The following is a 23,683-nucleotide window of genomic DNA, read 5'->3' as shown; positions in this document are numbered from 1 at the left end:
AACAGCTTTGCAAGCTCACCTCTGTGGCATAAAAAGGAGCCAGAACCTTTCCAGTTAGACGAATAAAAACCAAACAAAACAAACAAAACAAAACAAACAAAAAAATTGTCTTAAAACTAATTCTTCCCGTTATTGGCTATGATGGATAGCTGATCAATATTAACCCAGCATTTTCACAGAGCCAAAATATTTTTGTTTCCTATTTTGCCTCCTGAAAAGGAGTAACCTACACTTCCAAGAAAAAGCTCTTTAGGTTTGAATGCTGAGCAGGGCTCCATCATCATCACTGGCAAGAGGAATGAAATGCCAGTCACCCGATAACAGTGCCAACATTTCAGACACACCTCATCAGCCACAGCTTATGTAATTCCCTCTGTGTATCTTTAGAAATAAAGCTTTTCTTTCAGCTCATCTAAGTTTGGCAGCTTTTTATAGCTCCATTATTCTGCGCCTACTGAGAGTTAGAGTTCTCAGCACAGGAAAGATGAACCTCTTGGAGCAGGTCCAGAGCACGGACAGAAAATGATGGGAGGGCTGGAGCACCTCTCCTTTGAGGAAAGGCTGAGAGCGTTGGGGTTATCCAGCATAGAAAAGAAAAGGCTCCAGGGAGACCATGGAGCAGCCCCTCAGTACTTACATTATAAGAAAGATGGGAACAGACTTTTTAGCAGACTGTGTTGTGATAGGAAAAAGGGTGATGGTTTTAAAAGAAGATTGATTTAGACTGGGTGGTGAAACAATTGCACAGGTCACCCAGAGACATTGTGGGTGTCCCATCCCTAAAAACATTCAAGATGAAGCTGTATGGGGCTCTGAGGAACCTGACCTAATTGAAAGTGTCCCTGCTCACTGCAGAGGGGTTAAACTAGGTGACCTTTAAAGGTCTCTTGCAGCACAAAATAGTCTGTGCTTTTTAGGTCTCTTTTGCTTTAGTGTAACCACATGTATGAAGTTTTACCCCAATCTGACTCTTCAGACTGGAAGAATAAAGGCTCAACATAAATGAGAGGCTCCCAGATTCTTCTTGTTATGAAACAGGACTTTGTGCTTGACAGTAATAGAAGCAAGTGTTTGCTTTGTGAGATTTTTATTCTGCACATTCCAAAAATGCACTCATAAACAAAGGCTTGATTGCAACTTTGGTCAAATGCTTCATTTTTGCAGAGGAGATGATCTAGATTGTTTTTTCTCCTCTCCCTCCCTTTATGTTAAAGCTATTATGTAGTAACAAGTCTACACAAAATATCCAGTTTTTCAAGAGGAAACCATGAAAATCATGACTCAAATCCCTGAGTCCTTGAAAACCAGGAACTGTGAGCAGCCTTCTCCAACAATGAACAAACACTCTCCTGCCTGCTGTGTGTAGCTGGTGGCACATCATCACAACCCTCTGACTGCTTCACACAGTTTGTGTGCAGAGGGAGGCAGCAGATTACAGTCACATAATATAGTTTATTACAATAAACCTGAACCATCAGAAACTTCACAGAGGAGCAAAGGTTTCCATGAGACATCCTGAATGAAGATTTTGAAATCACTGCCACGAAGACAACTTTAAAGTGCTTTTAGAGAATGGAAGAGAAAAAGTATGTGCAAAGCTGTGCAAAGCTCAGATATTTCAGCAAAAAGGAACCAGTCCCTAATGAAACTGACAGTACTTTTCTTGTAAGGATTAAAGACTGTGATTTATTCTATTATTCTAAATCACAGTAAAGTTTAAAACTTGAATGCTTAGACTGCCACAAGAAAAACAAAGTTCCCAGGAAAGGTCAATAAATACAGGCACATGGAGCAACCTTTAAAGGTCATCTGCCTTGATGGGCTGTTTCACCCAGCAATTGATCAGGTTTAGAACAAAAGATACAAAATTTTTAAACTCTGTGATCCTTCCTAACAACTCCGAATAAAACCAACTCCTGCCCATGGCATGTTTCTTTGGTGCAGGGCTCCAATTTCAGCCACAAACTCCTGATTACTCAGCTTCATCTGTTGCAAGCCCATGGCCAACTACAGAAAGATTGCTGAAGTCAGTTGAGAAACATCTCCACTTGCTCAGCCAAGCCCAAACATCAGCTACTTTATGAGGCAAGAAACTGGGAATTTCAGTGCCACTGGCAAGCCGTGGGCTGTGCCACATTAAAATATACCCCTTAAAATACACCCCTATATAAAATATACCCCTGTTAAAATATACCCCTGCATATTTCATATATAAAATATATGTATTATATTTAATTTTAATTTTAATTTTATTTATTTTTATTATTTATATATATATAGATATATAGATATATAGATATATATATGAGCTCTGCTCCTCTACACTGTTTAAAAAACAAGAGGTGAGAAACAACCAAAAGTATAGTTTAATTCAAGTCCAGATTTGTGTCGCTATCTTCTCATGTTTTTTACAGAGGCCTCTGCAGTTGTGATTTTTATATGCTTCTGTTGAGAGGCATCTCCTGCTCCTTGCTCTGGGCTTCCCAGCTGCCTGCAGCCTGTAGTCACTTGTCACACAACCCAGACCACAACCATTCACATCAGAACGTGATCATTACCTCTAAAAATGACACAACTTGCCCGTGGCATTCTCTGAAGCTCTCCACTCATGGGAGAGAAAGAGAAGCTGGGCTGAGTTCCCTACCACAAAAGCCAGTAGCTGGATCCATCTGCCAGGCAGCAGAAATTCACATGGTCGAGTCTCAGTTGCAACACTGAAGGGTCAAATTTCAAGCTCAGCTACTGATAATATATGAGCCCACAGGGGAACTGACACAGCGACAAGGCACATGGTTTGCTCTTGTCTTTTGCTTTTCAAAACCAGACCTAGAATTACTGCGCACTGGACAGTCCCACTAGGAGTGTGCTGAACAACTGCACTGTAATGCAATTACATGGTCACATACCAGTTTTTCCATGGGACATCTGTTTCCTTCAGTGCATGAGAGAGACCCATGTGGGGCTACAATCAAGATGGCATGAGCAACAGTAAATCTGTCAATTCCTCAACACTGAGGAGCTTAACTTTTCAACCTAAACCACATCCTTTTAACATCACACACATATCTCATTATGCACAGAAGCATTCAGACAGAATTCTAGAGGAAGCAGCTATGTAATACCATCCAAGGCATATAAAATACCTGGTATAAACACATCAGTGATGTTTGTGTCTGTCTCCAGGCATTGCTACAAGCCAAGCTTGCATACTTGCTAGACAAAAATATAAGTCAGGAGAATGTACAGCTGGCCCAAAGCAGTAACACTCACTCCAGGCTGATAGCAAAGTCTGAAGGCACAAAACACTAAACCCTCCTAAACTGTCCTAACAGCAATACCAGCTATCTTGTGATTACAGAGACATGCCCAAAACGACAAGTTATAACACATAAATAAAAAAAGACACTCTGCCACCTCTGTCAAACTGAGGGTTTGGGTTTGTCTTACCATTTCTTACTAATTTCATAAGGTTTGAGTTTCTCATGGTTTCTCAAGATTGGTATGATGGCTCCAGATCAAAAAAATTATTTAATACTTCTGTGAATTTGAGGCTCTCTCCTCTTTAACTACAGGTAAAATTCAGAATCACTGGTTTCCATACAGGTAGAAGCACTTCATTATTTCATAGAGATTTGTAGGGATAAATATAGTGACAATCTGCAGAGAGAGAGGCTGCAGTAGCAAGCCCTCTAGGGAGAGCTGTATAAGAAACTCAGATGGAAAGATGAACACTAATGATTATGAATATTGCTGAAGGGATGAGCTCATCTAAGATTCTGAAGAGACCTCACAGGACAAAGACAATGAAGTATAGTCAGAGAACCCTTCACCCCTGGTTCATGATACAGGAGGACTTTTCACAGCAGGAGCCAGGACTAGGCTGAAGAATTCCACCAGCCAGAGAAAATGGCTACACCAGACATAGCAAATTGCCTCTGAAACCAGTTTTAATCCAATGTACTTGATAAACACAGGCAGAATGTTGGAGGAGTTAGGAGACTGGAACTAAAAACAATTATTCATGAAAAATGAAAACACACGGGATATATTCCTCAAACCTAACTGTGGGGTCACAGCGCCTTCTGATTTCAGAGCACAGAACCCCAAACAAATACACCTGTGAATTGATGCAATGCATTAACCTCAGCCTTCACTGCCCCATCTTTCACCAGGTACCTCATGACAACCATTCTACCATTCAGGGCATGAATGACTCCTTACACAATTGCCATTAAAATAAACCACACTCAGCTCAGAAGTGATAAATGCTTTCTCTCCAACTGTGAGATCTAAGAACAAAGGCAAATACCCCAATATAATCTGAAGTTCAGTGTGTCATATATTCTTAGGGCCAAAATAAAGACAACCAATTCTTCCAGGTAATTAGAATCATCTACATCGTTCCCCCCCAACTCCTCAAGTGAGCTGTCCTGATTTACAGCAGCAGATGATGTTCTGCAGTTTTATGAAAAAGAACAATTTTTAATTTAAGCATTAAGACACACAGCAGATTTTCCAATTCAAAACAGTGTTGTCAGCTTTTTAGAGATGTTTTCATAGAAACATTACATTCCCTTTTCCCTTTCCCAGAGCATTGCTCAGCTCAGCTCTCCTAAGGCACAGACAGAAACTCCTGCTGCAATGCAAGTGCACAAGAGACCAAACACACTTTTCCAGACTGTTCAATGTCCAGCAGGGCACCCACAGCCCTGCTTTAGCCAGTCCCATTTCCACAGGTGAGCACAAGTGCTCTTCCTCAGCTTGCAGGTGAATCACAGCAAACACTGTATCTTTAGCCATGCAAAGAGAGAGGCTGCATTTCTCTTTCAAAAGTTGCAAAGACTTTATGAAGAGATGCTTGTGAAAAATAAAAATCAACTTTAATAGGTTATACATTTTTATTCTTATAGAAAGACAGTAAAATGACAGGCATTTGTGCCTGCAGCTGTATTTCACCATGAATTAATATTTTAAATTTAATTCAGTGGTAACTGGAGGGAAAAAAACTTTTCTATTTATGTTATAATAATACGTTTTTTAGACAGATTGGCATTTCGAAAGTCCTGTCAAGTGCAATGGAAACAAAGTAATGTACACAAAGTCAGAGGCTTCAATTCCATGTATTCTGGTTTATGTTTCATATATCCCGAATTCCAACAGGGGGTAGCATTACACTTCTGCAAGAACATTTGTTTTTTAGAATACACTGAGTTTCCCCACATTTGATAGTCTGAGCTTCCTTGTGTAACAGATCTTTAATTTCCACTCATTCTGCGCCCAAGGAAACCACACAAGGCAGAGACTCCAGCAAAACTCCCCTAACACTGAAAGGGAGGCTCAGAGGGGCCCAAGCAGGTATGGAAAGCAGCAGATCTGACTCTGTGCAAATAATCTCTGTGTGCCTCTCACCTCATTCTTCTTGCTCAGCACATAATACAAACAGGAGAGGCAAGGTGCTCACAGATGGGATGCAACACCTCACATGATCTACTCCCTTTGCATTTTCAAGCTCACAAGACTGACTGTGCCCCCACTGAGCATCTCAGCTCTGCAGAAACACCTGTGAACACCTGGCCAATGGCAAGTACTGCTGCACATTTTCTCAGAACAGCACAGTCCAATGGTAACCACAGAGCTCTGAGTCAGAGCATTAACCCGTTTCAAGACAGTCAAAATCAGTTCAAAAGTACTATGGAGCAGGAGGCTTGGAGAAGCTGAAAATAAACAAGGACCATCATTTACATGTGGACCTATGGACACACGTGCTCACAAAGGGATTCAGGTGACCTTGCTCTTGTGATTAGCAAAGCAGCAATTGATGGGAAATTTACACACAAAAGGGCATGAAGTATAGCTTTAGCCAAGTTTTCTGCTTGCAACAAGATTTAAAATCCAAGTCAGTTATTAATGAAGAAAAGGGATCCCTTTTTGTAAATAAAGAGTTCAACTACAACTCTACAGCTGCAGTGACAGTAAACAGAGAAGGACTCAAATGAAAACATTTCAAAAGTTGGCAAAGTGAAATCTCAGATCTCAGAGACAAATTAAACCTGCCCCTGTGGGCTCTTAGAGATGAAGAAAGTTTATGTTAAACTTTAATTACCACATAGAAACATTCACCTGGGGAAAGCCCTAAGAAAAGTCTTTTTCTTCCTCTATTTCCCCAAAGACTGTTGTTCCATAGTGTGAGCTTATCTTCTGCTGGCACTAAAAATACACTTGTGCCTGTCTTGTAGCTGATGGAGCTATGCCAATTTACATTAGACTAGTTACTTGATTCCTTCCTTCCAGCCCATTCCACAGAAAGACACAGAGAAAAGAATCCTTGTTATAACCTGTGCATCCTGTTCCACAAAGAGAGAACTAGAGTGGGCTTAATTATGGGCCTGTGAAGAACAGAAATGAAAGCCTTGCAATATGATCTTCACATTCATTTTCCTCCTTTTTCAAACTCACATTTAGAGCTATAGTTAGTCAACTTCTTCCAGAAAAAAATATTACCAAGATAATCAGTGATCATCAGTACAAAGAAATGGATGGAAGTAGAAGGACAAATAAGGGAGGAAAAGCCCAAAATAGTAAAATTAAGACAAGTGTTTTTCTTTATCCCCACCCCATCACTGAAATTATGGTTTGTCAAAAGTAATGAAACTATAATTAAACTGCACAGCTTCAAAGGATACAGATACTTAACTATCCATGGGGGCTGCTCCCAGGCTTCTTCTGTATCAGAGAGCAGTGCAGTAAATTATTAGGCACAATTATATCTGTAGTTTTTGCCAAAGCCTCCTATAGTAGTTATCTCTATAGCACGTGTGTTCTGCTTGACTTTGTGTCTCCAGGAATGAGATGAATCAGCAAACTTCATCTGGAAATGTTTTCCTTGTGCTACAGGGGATTCAAGTATACAGTTACTAGCCCTGATATAGCCCACTTAGCACTTCTCTGTCCTTCCAATAAACCAGATCTGGAAAAGGTTTATATTTCCTTAATATTTTCCAGGCTCAAATTTCTAGTACATCCAAAATTGCTTCCAATCAGCATTGAATTAGCAGAGGATTCCACAGAATCCAGACTACTGCAGAGGATGTGGCTAGGGGAGAGGGAACACAGCCAGAGTTCATGTCCCACTGATTCCCAGCTGTTGAAAAAGTCATTTTAGTTGATTGACAGCTGGCTGCTGCATTTTATCCTGCAAATAACCCTTTATCCTCATGTGACAAGACTTAGGAGCACAAAGTCAACTTTGGAGCCCCTTTCCCACCTACTCCAAGGAGGACATACAAGCAGAGCTTGAATGCAGTAAAGGCATTTTACTGCAGCCTAGAAGCCCTATATATGACTGGTATTCACTCACAGATCCTGGCTTTCATTTATCATATTAATCACATTTATTTTGACCTGAACATCCTCATCCCACCCGAGGAAGTTCAGTCTAACTTTGACACACATACACAAATTTTGCATTGTTATATTGATGCATCAAATTTCCCTGGAGCTGAACCAGAGGGGACAGAAAAAAAACCAGGAGCTCCACATAACATTTTTCCCTGCTCTTCTGTCCTACACTCACAGGCTGAATTATTGGCTGAAGTAAGATAGTTTTTCAAGGCACAAAATGTTGTTACACTAGCAGGGATGGCCAGAATGCAAGGAAGCACTTCCCTCTGCAGTGTCCTTTAGGAGTGGAACAGAAAAGTTTGTGTGCAACTGGTAAAAAGAGCTGTTTTCACGCGTTAAAAAAGATTTACTCACTTGGTCAGGTGAAGTAACTGAGGTTTCACTGTGTTCACCTTGGTTCTTACCCAGCGTTCCTACATTTCAAAGCTAAGTTTAGCCAGAACCATGGGAACTCAATTGGGTTAACTGACTCACTTCCAGAAGTTCCCTGCAGTCATCTGCTCTCACATCTCCTACTGGGGAAGAGCTCAGTTTTACCTAATCCCTCTTTGGGCAAAATGGCTTTTGATCTAATAGAAAAACTGGGGGGGAAAAGTCATTGCATTCAAAAACTTTGCAAAATCAGATTTTATGCAAGATGCTTCTCCATAAGGATTTTAGAAAAGAATACACTGAGAAAACATAATACCAGTATAGTTTTTTCCTCCCTCTGTTGTTGCAACTTGGCTTGAAGTTCAGGCATATCCTCAAGCATATTCTTGATAGCACCTTTCTGAAAGCTAAAAAATCGCTCAGCCCTCAGGCTAATCCCTTTCTTAGAAAGAACTGATCTTCAACTGCCATGTCCCCAGCCTCAGATTTTCTGAATCAATTGAGTGTAAGGCTCCAACATTCATAACTTTTTTTCTGGTAACTGCAGTTCTTGAAAGACACCATTCTTCAAGCTCAATTTCACATAAATCTCTTGAAATAACTTACACAGTGCCGCTGCTTTGTGGTCTTTCATTAAATAGAAAACGGCTTTCAACTATTTGTTGAAGTTATAAAAATTATTGATAGACTAGCCACTAATTTAAAACAAAAATTGTGGAGCAGCTGCTTCATCCTGGCAGGTTGATTTTCTTCCTTTAGCAAATCTCATTAATGACTTCCTTTTCTGTCCACAGTTCTCTTAAAAGGCAAACAAACTTTCTTTCTCTCTAACTGCCATGTGGACAACATTGCATTTAATATAATCTTTAGCACTTGGACAGAATTTTCAAGATCCAAATTCCTGTAGAAACACCATCCCATCAGAAAACACCATCCCAACAGCCCTGGGAAAGAAATACAGATATCACAGATAAAGTGAGGTAAGCTGGTCACATGAAAACCCTAACACAAAATCCCTCATGAGTCCAAATCACAAGCTGCTTACCTCTCTTTATAAAATGAGACAGTGCCCAAAACACCACTCTGCCATCACAAACTCCTGCCAGCAGCCAGTCTGCTACAGACAAGCAGCTCTATAGCATGGTGGGAAGGTTTGCCTAATGCACTCACCACGAACCCAGGCAGAGCAAGAACACCAGATTGCAATATGGATTCTTACTGTATTCCCTGAGGTCCAGAGCAGTCAATTCCACTCTTCTACTTTGGGACAGGGTTTGAAATCTGCCTGTTTTAAATATCAAAGGTTCATCTTATTTATTTTAACCCACATGCAGCCCCAATCTCTAATAAAGTGAACATTTTAGCTGCACTGATTTCAGTGGCCTTGCTTCTAGGAGTGTCAAAGGATAGGAGCTGAAGTCTGCACAAGACTTCTGCTCAACTCAGAGGGACATTTTGGTCAGAACTGTACAATTGCATGAGAGGTAAATTTGACAGTCCTATCTTCCTTATGGGTTTCTAAAGAATTCCCTCTCCTTTCTCCTCTAGACAGGTTCCCTGGCATTTCAGCAGAAGCATTCAGAACTCTGCATAATAAAGCAATACATAGAATCTCAAGGAACTTTATAAACAGTCCATCCTGAAAACTAATAGGCATTTTTGTACCAGAATAGCTTACACACATTTACTACCTTCTTTGCCTATGGGAAGCATTCCTTCAGTTCTGAACATATAAATATATTTCAGTGATTCATTCCTCAAATTGGTTTCAGTATAATGAAACCATGGAGCAGGTTCAATGAAGTAGGTAATAAACCATTTTCTATTCAGCAGATTTGATGCCACATATTTTCATGCTAACAAATCCAAAAATTGCATTACCCATAGGAAGATGTTGTTACCATATTATTACATTTCACAAACATAATAGCTGGAAAAAATACTTGTTCTTTATAACTAAAGTAGTGTAACTTGGAATAGGGTCGAATATTACAAACAGTAAGGATTTGCCTACACCACAACACAACCAACCCCTTCAGATATAATCTCATTAAAAGTAATTACAACTCACTGTAATTCAGCTGACGTGTTATCAGCCAGACTGAAAGTATTTCCATGGATATCCTGAAGTACTAAGTATATTGGAAATCTTGAATTACCAAAATTCCACTCCCATGTCTTGTCCTGAGTTGTAGACAAGCTTGTTTAATGTTGTTGGAACAAATTTCACCCTTCTAATTTGCATACTTCCAGTTTTAAGTGGCTCTGTCAAAAAAGGTTGGTAGGAAAGGTCACACCCCTAACTGAGCATCTATTTTCAGTCCTCTCATCTACTCACAGGGAGCTGCTGTCAGCCCTCCAGACATCCCATCTAAGTGATTGCTATCCTACTGACACTCGCCAATTCCTTCTGAGCCATGCAATTACTTTGATATCACTGACTGTTAATCAAAACAAAATATTTCCTGCATAGTCTTTTTAATGCACAACCTTAAAAACAGAATGTTGGCAGACATTACAAAGATTGTTCAGAAATGCAAGTCAAGAAATTTAGATTTTTTGAAAGTAACTTTGTTCATGATCTTCCAGAAGGAGATAAACCATATGGGAATCAAACCTGGGAATCTTAATCCAGGGCTGCTACTGGAGTTATTCACTTCCCTGAGTTCAGCTCCATGTAATCTATGCTTTTCCTCTTTTCCTCTCTCTGCAGGTGAATTTTACTTTCTCCTTTTTAGAAAATGAAGATAGAAAGTAGAATTCCTACACTTTGTAGTAGGATTCTGTTGAATTTTTCCAGATATAAACGGATTTCTTTTTTCTTTTTTTTTTTTTTTGGGGGGGGGGGGGGGGGGGGGGGCACAGATAGAAAAATTTCTCTTTCTATCCATTTTAAAAATGGAAAGAAATATCTCTTTCTTCCATGTTCTCATTTTGGCCACATTCCAAGCAATCTGAAGAGTCTCCTTAACAGCTGGATCAAAACCAGAAACCCCACAAACCCTACATTCCAAAGGGATTTTTTTTTCCAGCTTTTATTGTCATATGTCTTCCTTCAAAGCACTTCTTTCTCTCTTCAGAAAAGCTACTGCTCCCAACAGAGGAAAAAGTAGCCATTTATATTAGTAATAATAAAAACTATTATCCAGCTTGATTTTATTTAGGGGAGGAAGCCAATTTTCGCCTTTGTTCATTGTGATGGGGATAGAAGGTCAATAATGTGGTTTTTCAAGATCTCCAAGGCTCTCTGACAGAAAAGCAATCCAGCAACACTTGGTTTTGGTACAGAAGAATGAATTCTGCTGAGTTACATTGTCTGCATTGCCTCATGTAAGGAAAGATGCTCTCTTCTCTTGACATTGTTATCATTTCACTCACCAGTGCTCCTGTGGCAGGCACTCCTTTTCCCATTACAGACCACAGGCTGGCTGTTCCCCTTAGTGCCAGACCCCAAGATGTGCCAATTCTTATTATTCCAAATTTAGATTAAAATTCTTTGCACAAAAGTTCTGAGGATTCTTTCATGATAGATGAAAGGGTTGGCAGGTCTCATGTGTTCCTGTGACACCTCAAATCCAAATTCTTTCCCCTTGACCTCCTCCATGCACACCTTTGGAAGAGCTGGGTCACTTATGTGAGCTCTTACCAGCAACAGCAATGGAAAAGGAAGCTGGGTCTCTCCTTGATTGCTTGGGAGTGAAGCCTGAAAGCTGCCAAGAAGCATTAAATACTGGACAAGTTAACAGGGGAACTGGGAAGAAAAAAAATTCTTCCTTTCCTGCAAGCTGACATTAAGCAATATCTCTACACAGTGCATAAGCACACATGGATGGGAGATGAGATCAAGAGGATGGAGATCATCTCTACAACAGACTTAGGCTCCTGGTCAAAACTACAAACTACAAAAAGGAAAACAAAACTAATGTAGCTTTAAGCCTGTTAAACACTAAATCCACCTGGTTTATGCCCCCTTTTTCTGTCAATTCCAGCTTCAATTGGAGAACACAGTTTTGCTCATCTTTGATCTGCACAGCACTGGGTGTTTTTGTCCAGCTCCAGAAATGACTGCATTTCATTGTCAAGAGCAGGAATAATCAGGGTTTTTTTCTATTTCAGAAAGATGCTGGGGGCAAATTGGTGGGCTATAAGATGCTTTTGAATCTCTGAAAAGTCTGAAGAATAATACCACTTTATTGTAAAAATTTAAAGAGCCTTCAAAGCCTTTTACAATAGCAGTAATGTAAGTAAAATGCCAGATGGCCAAATCATTGTCCAGTGCAGGCACCTCATTTAGTGGGGACACATGCTGGGAGATGCACATCACTGCTGGTTCATGTATCACAGACAGGACTCACACAAAAACAACTGGAATTAAATCTTGAAAGAAAAGAGCACAAAGGCAAGTTTTCTAATTCGTGCAAAAAGTCAGCAAGGCTCAGATACAGAAACCTCACAAACACATCATTCAGGTCAATAATGACAACTGACTTCCAGGTTCCTCTGAGGTGCAAACTGTTCCTGTTATAGTTCTGACAGAGTGTTGCCCAACTGCCCAGAGCTCTGAGATTAGAGCAGAAATACAAGCCACAACAATGCTGTAGAAGATGACAAATGCATCCTTCTCAGTTGAGAATTTAGACAGCTTGTAGCTTTTTTAAAGGTGGGAGGAAGCATAAAATGTTACAGCACCACACATCAATACTGTAAAAAAAGAGATGCAAAAGATGTGCAATTACAAATAATCATGTTCCTACACTGTCAGAGAAAGCATGGAAATAAACACAGTACAAGATAAACACATAAGGTTTTCAGTCTCCTGAGGAAAGAGGTAATGACTCCCAACAGAAAAAAAAGTAGCTAAATTAAGGTTGTAGATAACAGTACATTGTGATTTCTTTAGTATCTGTTTTAGTACTACATTAGAAAAGTACTTGATTAAAAGCCAAAAAAAATTAAAACATTCTCAGTTACACAGATATGGCCATGTAGTCATGCGGCTGCCATTTCTCAGATTTCACTAAGAAAGTTAACACCTTACAGGCCTTCTCTTTCAGCACTTCCAAATGCAGCACCTACAATGACAGGAGAAGCACCAGCTAACTCTAGGGTTAAGGGTTTGTACAGGATTTGGAAGATTATGGCTATATTCCCAACGCAGTGACAGGCTGCTTATGACCCTGGTGAAATTAGTACCAGGCAAGTCAGTGTAGGATGCTCTAGAGTTCAAGCCCCTTCTCTGCCTGAAGTCACATCAGCTGTGCTTCTCCCCAGGTTTAGTCTCTCTCCCTGGTCTACAATGCACAAGGGACACACAGATATTCACAGTTTCTCTAGAACACAGAGACTCTGCGCTCACCCAAGGCTACAGGTGATTAACCAGCCCTGAAAGGGGAACATGGGGCTGCACCATCATCACAGCAGTAAAAAGTCTGCTCAAGGATGACAGTAAGGCATGCACCTGCCATCCCCTGGAGATGTAATGTAAAACAAAGCAGTTTCTACAGGAGAGACTAAAAGAGTTAAATATCCGACCACCTAGCTAAACCAACTCCTCACTTAAACTGAGATCCACGAGCTCCCAAGGCAGGTGCCAGTCCTCCCTGGATTGTGCAGGGAAGGGTTCTCAGCCCCTCAGTGCTGTGGATCCTGCTGCCTGACAAAACCCCTTTTATCCATCAAGACCACCACATTTCTGTATTTCCACTTACTACAGATATGCTGGGAGATTCAAAGTTTGAGGCACAGAGTGACTGTGGTAGCAGGAATTATACAAGTACCTCACACAGAGTTTGGGTGGATTAGCTCCTCATTTGGGACCATATTATCCCCCAAGGAGGCCTTGGTATTTTAAAATCATCAACTTAAGTCAGTGGCTGAATACCAAGAGAGATTGACGACAACAGCTACATACAAACTGACAACTTCTTTTCCCCTCTATCATGGCAAGTTAACTACCAAAGCAGTACTCATGACTGTATTTCTACATAAATAAGAACTCCCACTGACATAAATATGAGTTTAGCATGAGCTAGACATACATAAAAGTAATTCCTACTAATAGGCACATTTGGAGCTGTCAACAGTTATTAAAGTATAACACTAAGTAGCATGAAGAGACAGCCATAAACACACCATATTAATTCAGCTTGCAAGAAGAAGGTCAGGGGACAAAAAGCAAAGCAAAACGAAACCCAGAACTTGTCAGATGGAAAAGGACAAAACCAGTTGGAAAATAATTTTATTTTTCAGACTTCTAAGAAAATTTACAAACAATGGTGGTAAAAAAAAAAAAAACAAAAACAAAAACCCTATAAAAAAATTGACAATTCTCAAACTATAGCATCAAAGGAAGTTACAGAGCAACAAGCATACAATGGAATTCTATTCATCAAATTAGTATTAGTTAAGTAGTTAAAAACATAATAAGTAAAGTCTAATAATAAATCTCTACAGCTTACTCAGAAATTGTAACAATCAATTCTGAGCTTGAATTATACTTACAATAGACAATTAATTCACCTCTGCAATCATCTACAGCACTGAAATTAACTAGGTCAAATTACATAGCAAAAGCACACCTTGGAAATCTGTAAAGGACATCTTGAGCACAGCACAATTACGTACAACAGAAAGCAAATCACCCTGCATGCTTGCTTCTTAGTCCTCAATGTCTAATATGAAATACAATATACAAGTAATAGAAGCAATATTTAGTAATTCTTTTCATGCTAGTTCTATTTTTCATGCAGAGTGACAGAAAGGCTTCCTTGCCCTGTTTTCTGTTTGAGCCTTGGCACTTTCCCAGGTCTGCTCTCCCTGTTTTCATCATCATCCTTGTCACTAGAGGAGCAGGTGGTTTTTAACAAGTCAATCCCATCAGGACCCCCACCATGCCCCCCACATATAGCCATCTTCACCCTGCAGCCTCTCTCCAACTCTTCACATGCTGAACTCCAACGTGCACACGCGACATGCCCAAACCTAACCTCCATTTGCCTTTTGTGCCACAGGGCACAAAACAAACAAGTGCTTATAGCCTTAATTACTGCTGCACACTTTCCTCCACTCGGGTCACTTTAAAGACTAGGCATTTAAAAGCCATTAACACAATTTAATTAACAGCTTAACTCAAAATTGCGGAGGAACTCTAAACGCAGGCACATTCAAGCTTTTGGAACACGAATTTGAATAAGCATGAAAACCTGGTGTTTTCATCAACCCATAAATCAACTCTTCCTGGCCCTAACTTAAATATAATCTTTCAAAGTACAAGGAGTAATAATTATTTTTAAGTTACAGCCTATGGATTTGTGCTTTCACTGAACTCATCAGGAGAAATGCCAAAGACAGCGTCCATTAAATACTGCTAAAATAACTCATTCATGACAGTTCAAGAGAGTGCATCAAAGGGATATTTTTTCTTTCAAAAGTAAAAACAAACCCGTGAATCATTCCATTTAATGAGACTTCTTTCGTGACTGCTTATAAATGGGTTCTTAAAAAAAAAGCAGATATGCATATCTCATGATAAAACAGAAGTTAGGAAGAAGGTTGCACCAGTGTTTACCACTAAATTTGTTTAGGTATAGACAATATCTGAAATTCTTGCCAACTTATTAGGGCAGCTAGAAACACCATTAAACCTAACAGCACTTAGTAATAAAAGATGGGGGTCATTAATAAAAGTAATAAAAGATAGTAATAAAAGATTTATGTCATTGAGGTCAACAGGCAGTTGTAGTGACATAATTTAGCTTTTAATGGTTTTGAAGATATCCAATGGAACACTCGCTTTCAGCTTCCCATCTTCCACATATAGCCAGGATATGATCTGACAAATTCACATCTAAACCATCAATTTGGATCACCCAGAAACATTCAGACCAAATGAGCTAATTGTACCTGAAATACTTCTTTTCTCCCTGCCTATAACAAAGACACTTTTAAGCTTTCTTACCCCAAAACAGAGCCCTTCCAGAAATCAGTCTTGGTCATTTTTCCCAAATTCTCCCTGACTACAGGGAGCAGCTACAGGAAGCAAACAGCAGATGTTGGCTGTGCACCCCTCTGCCTGCAGCCACGCTTCCAGAATTGGGATAGAGGCCTTGTGAGGGCTTGAGGTGCTGGTGGCTGGCAGGGATGGCCTTGGAAGATCACTGATCCTACTGACCACAGCTTTAGAAAACTTGTCCCACAAGTGCCTCCCTACCAGCCAAGTGCCATGTGCACATGGCACAGTAACATCCAAGGTGCTGTGATGGGGCTGCGCAAGTGGCCCAGGCAGAAAGAGCTTTCCAGTTTGCAAACATGTGAAGGCACTCAGTGATGCAAATGCATGAAACACCTCATGAGAAGAAAACAATCCCTCAAATTTATATCCTTTTAATTTTTCTTTCACCACCTACTAGGCATGCAAGCCCTTTCCATAGCAGTGGTTTATGTAATCTCATATTTAATTAAATGCACATACTTCAACGGCAGTGTTTAATTCTTCATGCAGAAGTCTCTCTTGCTGAATCCTTGCTTCACACATTCCCTAAATTAAGCACTCCCTTTAACCTTCCCAGCCTTTCAACAGCTCACTAATACAAGCAGCTTTACCTTCTTCAAGTTTATCAAACACATTCACACAAAAAAAAAATCTTCTCTAGCATGGATAAAAAAAGATACATTTTCATACAATGTATAATTAATGTATAAAGCTTACTGCCATAAAAAGACAAGAACATATCAGGTCCAAAAAAATTTATAAGAATATCAAAGTCTTAGATACTGGCAAACATGTTTGGAAAGGTATGTGAACCACCACAGTTTAGGTATCAAGTCTTTACATGACTGGTGATAAAAAATAATTTTTTCTGCAAATAAACTGTCCTGTTTGTAGACTGCTAGTGAAATTTTGTGTACCTGCTCTAAAGTACCTGTCATTGGCCAGTCACAGAACCAGACTGCCATGCTGACTTGACTATCTTGCATTTCCCCAGTGAGAAACGGGTCTAACCTGGCTTCTTGTGCAAGGCGTGTTCAAACTACAGTGACAAAGAAAAGGAAAACATCAATGAAATAAAAGTATGCACTCAAATCTCCTTAAGAGCAGCACATACTATTTGACCTCCCTTCTTTCTTCGTAAATACTCACAGCAAGACAGGTCAGTGTCTTTCATGCTTGCTTGCCATTATATGGCAAATCCAGTGCCTGAAAAACTTTCCTCTTTCACTTACACGTACCCAAAGCCAAAATTGGCCAATTTAAAATAAATGGTTGTGGTCTATATTGTTCAGTGTTTCCTTGACTAGGCACAGATTTTGAGGAAACCATGTGCTAAGCCTCTCCATTTCAGCATAAACAACAGAAAAAGTTATTACCTGTTCAGAGTATAAAGGAAACAATATTACTTATGACCTACAACTTAGGTAACTTTAAATTAATCATGCTCTATTAACTAAGGTTCATTAGCATCTGCTCAGTGTTAAGTATTTACCTTTAGTCCACCACAGATTGGACAAGATGAAAAAAGAGCTCTTGTCATCCCAAGGTGGGGGCTACATGTGTCACAGGGGTCAGCTGAGGCCCCACCAGGTGGTGACAGCTCACTACTTTTGGAGTCTGACACCTGTCCTTGTGGTTTTGTGTCTGACCACCTTGAAACAAAATCCACATATGTCTCATCACTTGAGTCCTTGCTGCTTTCTGTGAGTAAGGATGAAGGCCTCCCTCTGTGCTGGCTGTGCTCAGCTCCCCTTCGTGTTTCCAAGTGTGGTAGTAGCAGTCTTGGGTCACTGGCACCTTGAGCTGGCAGGGCCTGGTCCTTGGGTAGCGTGGAATCTGCACTCTTCAGATGCACTTCTTTAGAAGCTGCCTGTAACACACTCCTGGGTACATCATAAACGTGTCTGAGAGAGCTGGGAACCTGATACTCTGATCCCACACCTCTCTGGGACTCACTGTGAGGGCAAGTACATAGACTCTGATCTGAAGGAAAGTTCAATGGCAAGCTTAGCAATGATCCAAACTCATCACCGTGGCAAATGTCTAAGCTCCCAGCATAGGAAGAGAAGCTCCCAGAGTAGGAAGAGTGACTACCAGTAGCTATTCCACTGTCAGAAGAGCTCTGACGACCTATTTCCTGCAGCTGTCTGGATCGCAGGGGCTTCGGAGGGGGTTTAGTGGTGCCACGTGCCCCTTCTGGAAGGGTCTTCTCTTCTCCCAGATGAATGCCCTTTGCAGCTGCCAGCCCATGGCTCTCCTGAGAGGTGCTGGCTGAAGATTGCTCAGGCCACACTGTCAGCCTGCTCCCAACGCTGACATCCGAGTGGCTGGTATCCGAAGACGAGCTTGAAATGCTCCTATCATCTCCTAGAAAAGAAGGAAACGCATCAACCTACGTTTAAAACATAATCAACAGACTCAAGCATGGCAAGTATGTACAAACAGGAAGGGCCCAGAGATTCCATCTGCTTTTTGTAAGTGGAACTGCCGTCAGAAAGCCAGAATTCCTGCAATAACTCACAGCCCCACAGGAAAAATAAAATGCAATGGTATGTTACCTTGCCATAACCCTGCCACACTGTGGAACATAATGCATTCGAGGCAAAATTTTTAAAGTTTATGCACCAAGCTCTCCCCTTTTCAAACACATTTTACTTTCATACAGTTAATTGGGTTGCTGTACCAAAATACAGTCATACATCACTGTACAAATAAAAATAAGAATAATACTGTTATAAAAATGTTTACATATCTGTATACAGAAACATCTTCTGTGATTCATTTATGTGTATATTGAAAGATAGTTTTCTTCAATGATAGTTGCAAGAAAGGCATTTTAACAAGTAATTACTGCCATCAAAGACAGAATATGAGCAAAAAAAACTAAACATTGGCATGAAAGAGCAGAAGGACAAAACACAAACATCACAAACAAACAAATAGCACAAAGGCAGAAACTGTAGATGAAGTTGGGCTGTGATTTCTGACCAGAAGGACTGGATAAAATAAACAGGCATGCTTATCTATCAAGTCTCATTTTTTCTTCTATCCATTCAGTTAAGTCTAGTAGTTATGTGCTAATTAAGAAAAACCTCAGGAAGTCTCACTGGAATTCAGTCACATTACCCAGCAGTGTCTAGGCCAAAGCAGCCATGGACATGTATATAAGCACATAATTAAGCTCCTGAGGATCTTCACGGGGACAATTTTTAGGCTTGTAGGCTTTAGGGTCAAGAGCAAAGCAAACATTTGGATGATCTAACTTTGGCAGTTCAGGGCACAGGCCCTTTTACAAATGCAGTGCTAGACACCAATACTGCTTTGATACACTAACTCCAGAAAAGTCATGTACAGATAGCACAGGAAAGCACAGGAGTCCTATGTGTTACTGCAAAAATCTGCTGTAAGCCTGATGTGTGAACCATTCAAGGGAGTCCATCTCACAGGCTGCACTGACTAAGGTACCTAAGCAAATATCAGATTTGATGCAGACAGTTCTTTTTAAGTTTTACAAGCAAAAATTCAGTATGACTCAGCATCCTAAATGGTCTTCCTGGGTTAATAGTGTTTGATTCAAAACTCAGTCTGCTGAATTGAAAACCTCCAATCAACATCAAAGGACTTCAGACAATGCTGTTAGAGAACTGCCTCACAAGACACATAAATCAAATGCCTTGACCATTTCTCTAGTATTTTTCTTGTAAGCTCCACATCCTATAACACAGGCCATAAAACTTTTGAAACCTGGGCAGGAAGGAACATAACATAGTATTTTTATTTAATTGAAGATATTTCTTACCTCCGCTGCCTTGGCGACTTGTATGGGACAGCAAGCTCAAACGCTTTTCTAATTGCAAAGCTTCATGAGCCAACCTTTCTTCTGAATAGGCTGGGTTTGTACTTGGATCTTTAAAAAGAAACAGAAAATAAATAAATAAATAAATAAAGGAGGTCATGGGGAAAATAAATAAAAAATAAGGAAAGAGAAAAAGACATTCTTATGCTTGAAATGCTGATTGGAAAAATGTATGGGACTGACTTCAAGCACATCCTGCACATGTGCTACACAGTAACTTAAAAAAGATTTTCAGAGATTATACCCAATGTCTTTAGTAGTTACCACCAGGGACAGAACACTGAAGAGCACAGCACTAAAGTCAATAGCTACAGAAATAATTAGCATTCAGCAGGTCTAGAGAACTTGAAATCTAATTTGAACCACATAAAATCTGTCTGAATTCACTGGATTCACTGGGAATTTTAACATTCAGAAAGACCAAATTTTTTATCCTAGAAATTTACAAATCTACATCATAAAGGCAGAATCAGAGTGATTAAACTGAAATCTTCCAATCCAGACCATCTAAAGACTTTGCTTTCAAGTTGGATGTTCAGACCGTCATTAGGTTCAGACATCAGAGATAAAATAAGCAACCTGGTGGCTGTCTGTCTTCATGTTTAAGACAAGACAAGTTAAGATAATATAAACCACTTCTAAAATGTACTGTTATGGATTTTCCCCATACATTTTAGTGAGCTTGCCATTCCAGCTGAGATTATTTCACTGAAGGCAGCCCATTGTATTCCAAAAAAAAAGCAGAAAGACCAAAAGTTAAGCAGAATGTGGAAGTCTCATCAGTAAAACAGGCCAGTTTCCTCTAAATCATTTAATTTCCAGAAGGCATAACAATAAAACCAGATGTTGGAAGTAATCATAACCATTATCCCAAGAGAAACCTTACGGATTCCTTCAAATAGCACTGATGAGTGTGTCGTGTTCAGCAGTTGCAGAGGATAAGGTCTGCTAACTTGCTCATCATCAGAAACTTCAGTAATTCATATTAACACACAGGGAAAGTAATTAATGATAGCAAAAACAGATTAGCTTCCTCACAACTGCTGTTCTTGTATATCTGATCAACTGGGCGGCAGAAGCACACCACAGAAGCACTGAATCATTTAATGAGAGGAAAAGAGGATGAAAAAGGCTATACATTGTTGTGATTGAGTTAGTAAGACAAAAACCAGTTGGAAAGATGAAAGAGAAGTTTCATTTTCACCCCAGGTCTTTTAGTTTTAAAAGACTTGGTTTTGATATTGTCAACACAGCAGTCAAAGCAAGCTCATAATCAAGGGAAGGAGCACTGCCAGCTCAGCTGAAGCTCCATGGGAGCTCCCTACCTGAACAGCTGCCCCAAGAAACAAACTGCCACATCTCTCCTCCCTAACCATATTCACTTTCTGACCTGTCCTAGGTAGGAACAGAAATTACAATGCTGAACTTTCTAACTTTTCTTTCCTATGTCAAGGACGTTTCCATCTGTGGCAGTGTGCAATCTGGGTAAGATGAGCAGAAAAACCAAGGTATACACAATCCCTCTATAACAACACACATTGGAACCCAAGGGTGATCTAACAGGGACAAGGCAACAATGCCCATGGCAAACAGGGTCTGTGACCTCTGTGTGTCCCAGCTCAGACAGAAAATAGAACTGTTTGACGTGGATTATTTTGTTAGGTGTCCATTCTTATTTACACTGCAAGACAGTTCATATTAGGCATTGACTACCTCAAACCTGTGTGACTGCTTACTCAAATGAAACCCCCAGTGCTTCCATATGGACCTCTGCCAAAGAAAAACAACATTTGGCCACCAGCACCTATGGTGCAACCCAGACAGGTCCGTGCAAAGATCTGCTCAGTAGCATACAGCATTACAAGCTGCTGCCTATTTTTTAATGTCCTCTGCTCCAGTTACATTGCTGTATCTACTTAAATGTCTTATGTCCAAAAAGGTCCAAGAAAGATGTTCTACAAGCACTTTGAGTATAAAGTTGTCATACCAGATCAGCAAATTGGTCAAACAAAGATGCAAAGAGACACTAATCCTTCCCACACCAAAGAACTGTCAGTAGGAAAGGTCCTTTCACTTTCCTCAGAATATGACTACTTGACAAATACAGATGTTCAGAACATAACTAGGGCACCTACACAACAACTAGTTTTTGAAGTAAATTATGTCCCTCTTACAGACAGCAAAAGACATAATTAAAATAAATAAAAAACCAATGAACAATAAAAAAAGAACAACTGGTCAAACAACTGATCTTGTAAAATTGGCTTATAATAAAATACAAGATGAGGTAGGAGGACAGTTGAAGTCAGAAAATTTGCATTTCACAATTGCTTCCTGAAGCCAAATTCCCTATCAGCTGCACAGCTACAGAACACACCAGGTTTCACCCAACAACATGAAACCTCTAGGCATACTGTGTCCAACAGAACTGGAAATTTTTTCATTAAACTTCCCCTTAAAGATTGCCTATGGATAAAGCATTTGTATAAAATTGTGTTCATAGTTATGTGCTGCTTTCATCACCTAGTTTTGTGGAAGATTAAGCAGAAGAACCTTCCTCAGCAAGCTCTAGGAAATACCAAGAGAAATAGCTTCAAAACCTGACAAACATCTAGTCTAAGTTTTAGGTAATTACCTATCAGTCTTAACCAAGTCTTTGTTTCATCTCTTATCTTCTCTGCTAATAAGCCAGACTTCTATGGAAAACATACACAATATCATTTCCCAGAAGTAACAGATTCTTGTACCAGTATTTTTGAATACAGATGACCAAGCTCTAATCAGGATATTTTCCTACAGGATCTGACTATGGACTGAAGTCACTGGCAGGCACTTTTAGGGACCTGTCCTCACTGGAGTGCACAACCCTGTGACCTCCTATGAGTGTTGTTGTGACAACCCTTTTTCTAATATGTTTTTTAGGCCATAATACTAAAAAGTTGGATTTGTTGGCATCCTCCTCTACCTTTTGCATGCCCAGTACACAACCTCTAAATAACTGGGTGGCAATTTACCACATTACTAACTCAGGAGGACAGAAGCAGCATGACCGGTACTGAGACAGCTGTCCAAGGAAGTTCCGACAGCTTCTGCCCACACAACATCCGAGAGCAGCTCCAAGAACAATTAGTATCTTCCTTTCCCAAACTGTTAACAAATGGATCCTGTCCTGTGATTCATTCAGGTCCTGCAATTAATAAATTGTTTTTATCATTTTCCAATCAAACATGGATCCCTTGCTATGAAGCAAATCATCTTCCATGTGAGGCAGTCATCGAAATCTTCTTAAACACTGCTTTGGGGCAAAGGGGAAGGATTACATCAAATTTAGCTGGACTAAAAATGCCTCTGCTGGAGATTTTATTTTTACATTACGTTGGTGGGTATTCATTAAAGCCACATCAGCTGCTCATCGTGGGAGATTTAGTATATTTTGGTAACATATGAATAAAGTGTCATAGTAATTCAAAGCTCCAGGATGGTTCAATAAGCACCTGTCAGGAAAAAAATGTATTGTATCCAGTCAGTCAGCAGCTACCTAATTGATTATATGCACCTTTAAAATGCAACATTGGCTAATTACTTTGTTAAACAAAATTAAATAAACTGGGCTGAAAATCTCTCTTTTCTTCCTTCCTGTGTAACTGTAGGCACATTTGTAAATCAGGCCTCGACCCTCTCCTTCTTGCTAACATCTCGACACCTTGTAAGATGTCTGGAGGAACGGAAAGATGTCCTAAAAGTTTGAGGAGGATCCACTTGGTAAAAATACTGCAGAAGGCAGCCACAGAGCTGTCTTGCAATGGCCAAAGGTGTATCAAGCTTCAACAAAAAGAAAGAGCATCAGATGGATCCTCAGCAAGAAGCAACTGTACACTCTCCAGTCAGTGACAAAGCAGCCTGAAAAAGCTTCCAGAATTAAAAGAGAGCATCCAGACTAATAAGATTACACCTGCAGTCTTTCCAGGAGGACTAGACTGACACATAATCACATATAGAGAGTACTGGTCTGCCCACTGATCAAAGATATCCTGATGGGCTCTTGGGCCTTTGCTGTGCTCAGG

The 23,683-nt window shown here is 40.0% G+C and overlaps 1 protein-coding gene across 1 annotated transcript in view; it reads right to left on the bottom strand.

Moving 5' to 3' along the window:
* The window catches only part of DOK7 (docking protein 7), a 58,088-nt gene that overhangs the window by 17,121 nt on the left and 17,284 nt on the right, over window positions 1-23,683 (bottom strand). Inside the window, 2 exon segments of the mRNA XM_038135826.1 lie at window positions 17,256-18,130; window positions 19,563-19,670. Of these exon segments, the coding sequence (XP_037991754.1) occupies window positions 17,256-18,130; window positions 19,563-19,670 (983 nt within the window).

This window comes from Motacilla alba, chromosome 4 (genome assembly GCF_015832195.1).
Source record: "Motacilla alba alba isolate MOTALB_02 chromosome 4, Motacilla_alba_V1.0_pri, whole genome shotgun sequence".
Lineage (NCBI taxonomy): Eukaryota > Metazoa > Chordata > Aves > Passeriformes > Motacillidae > Motacilla > Motacilla alba.
This window is presented reverse-complemented; position numbering and strand designations above follow the sequence as displayed.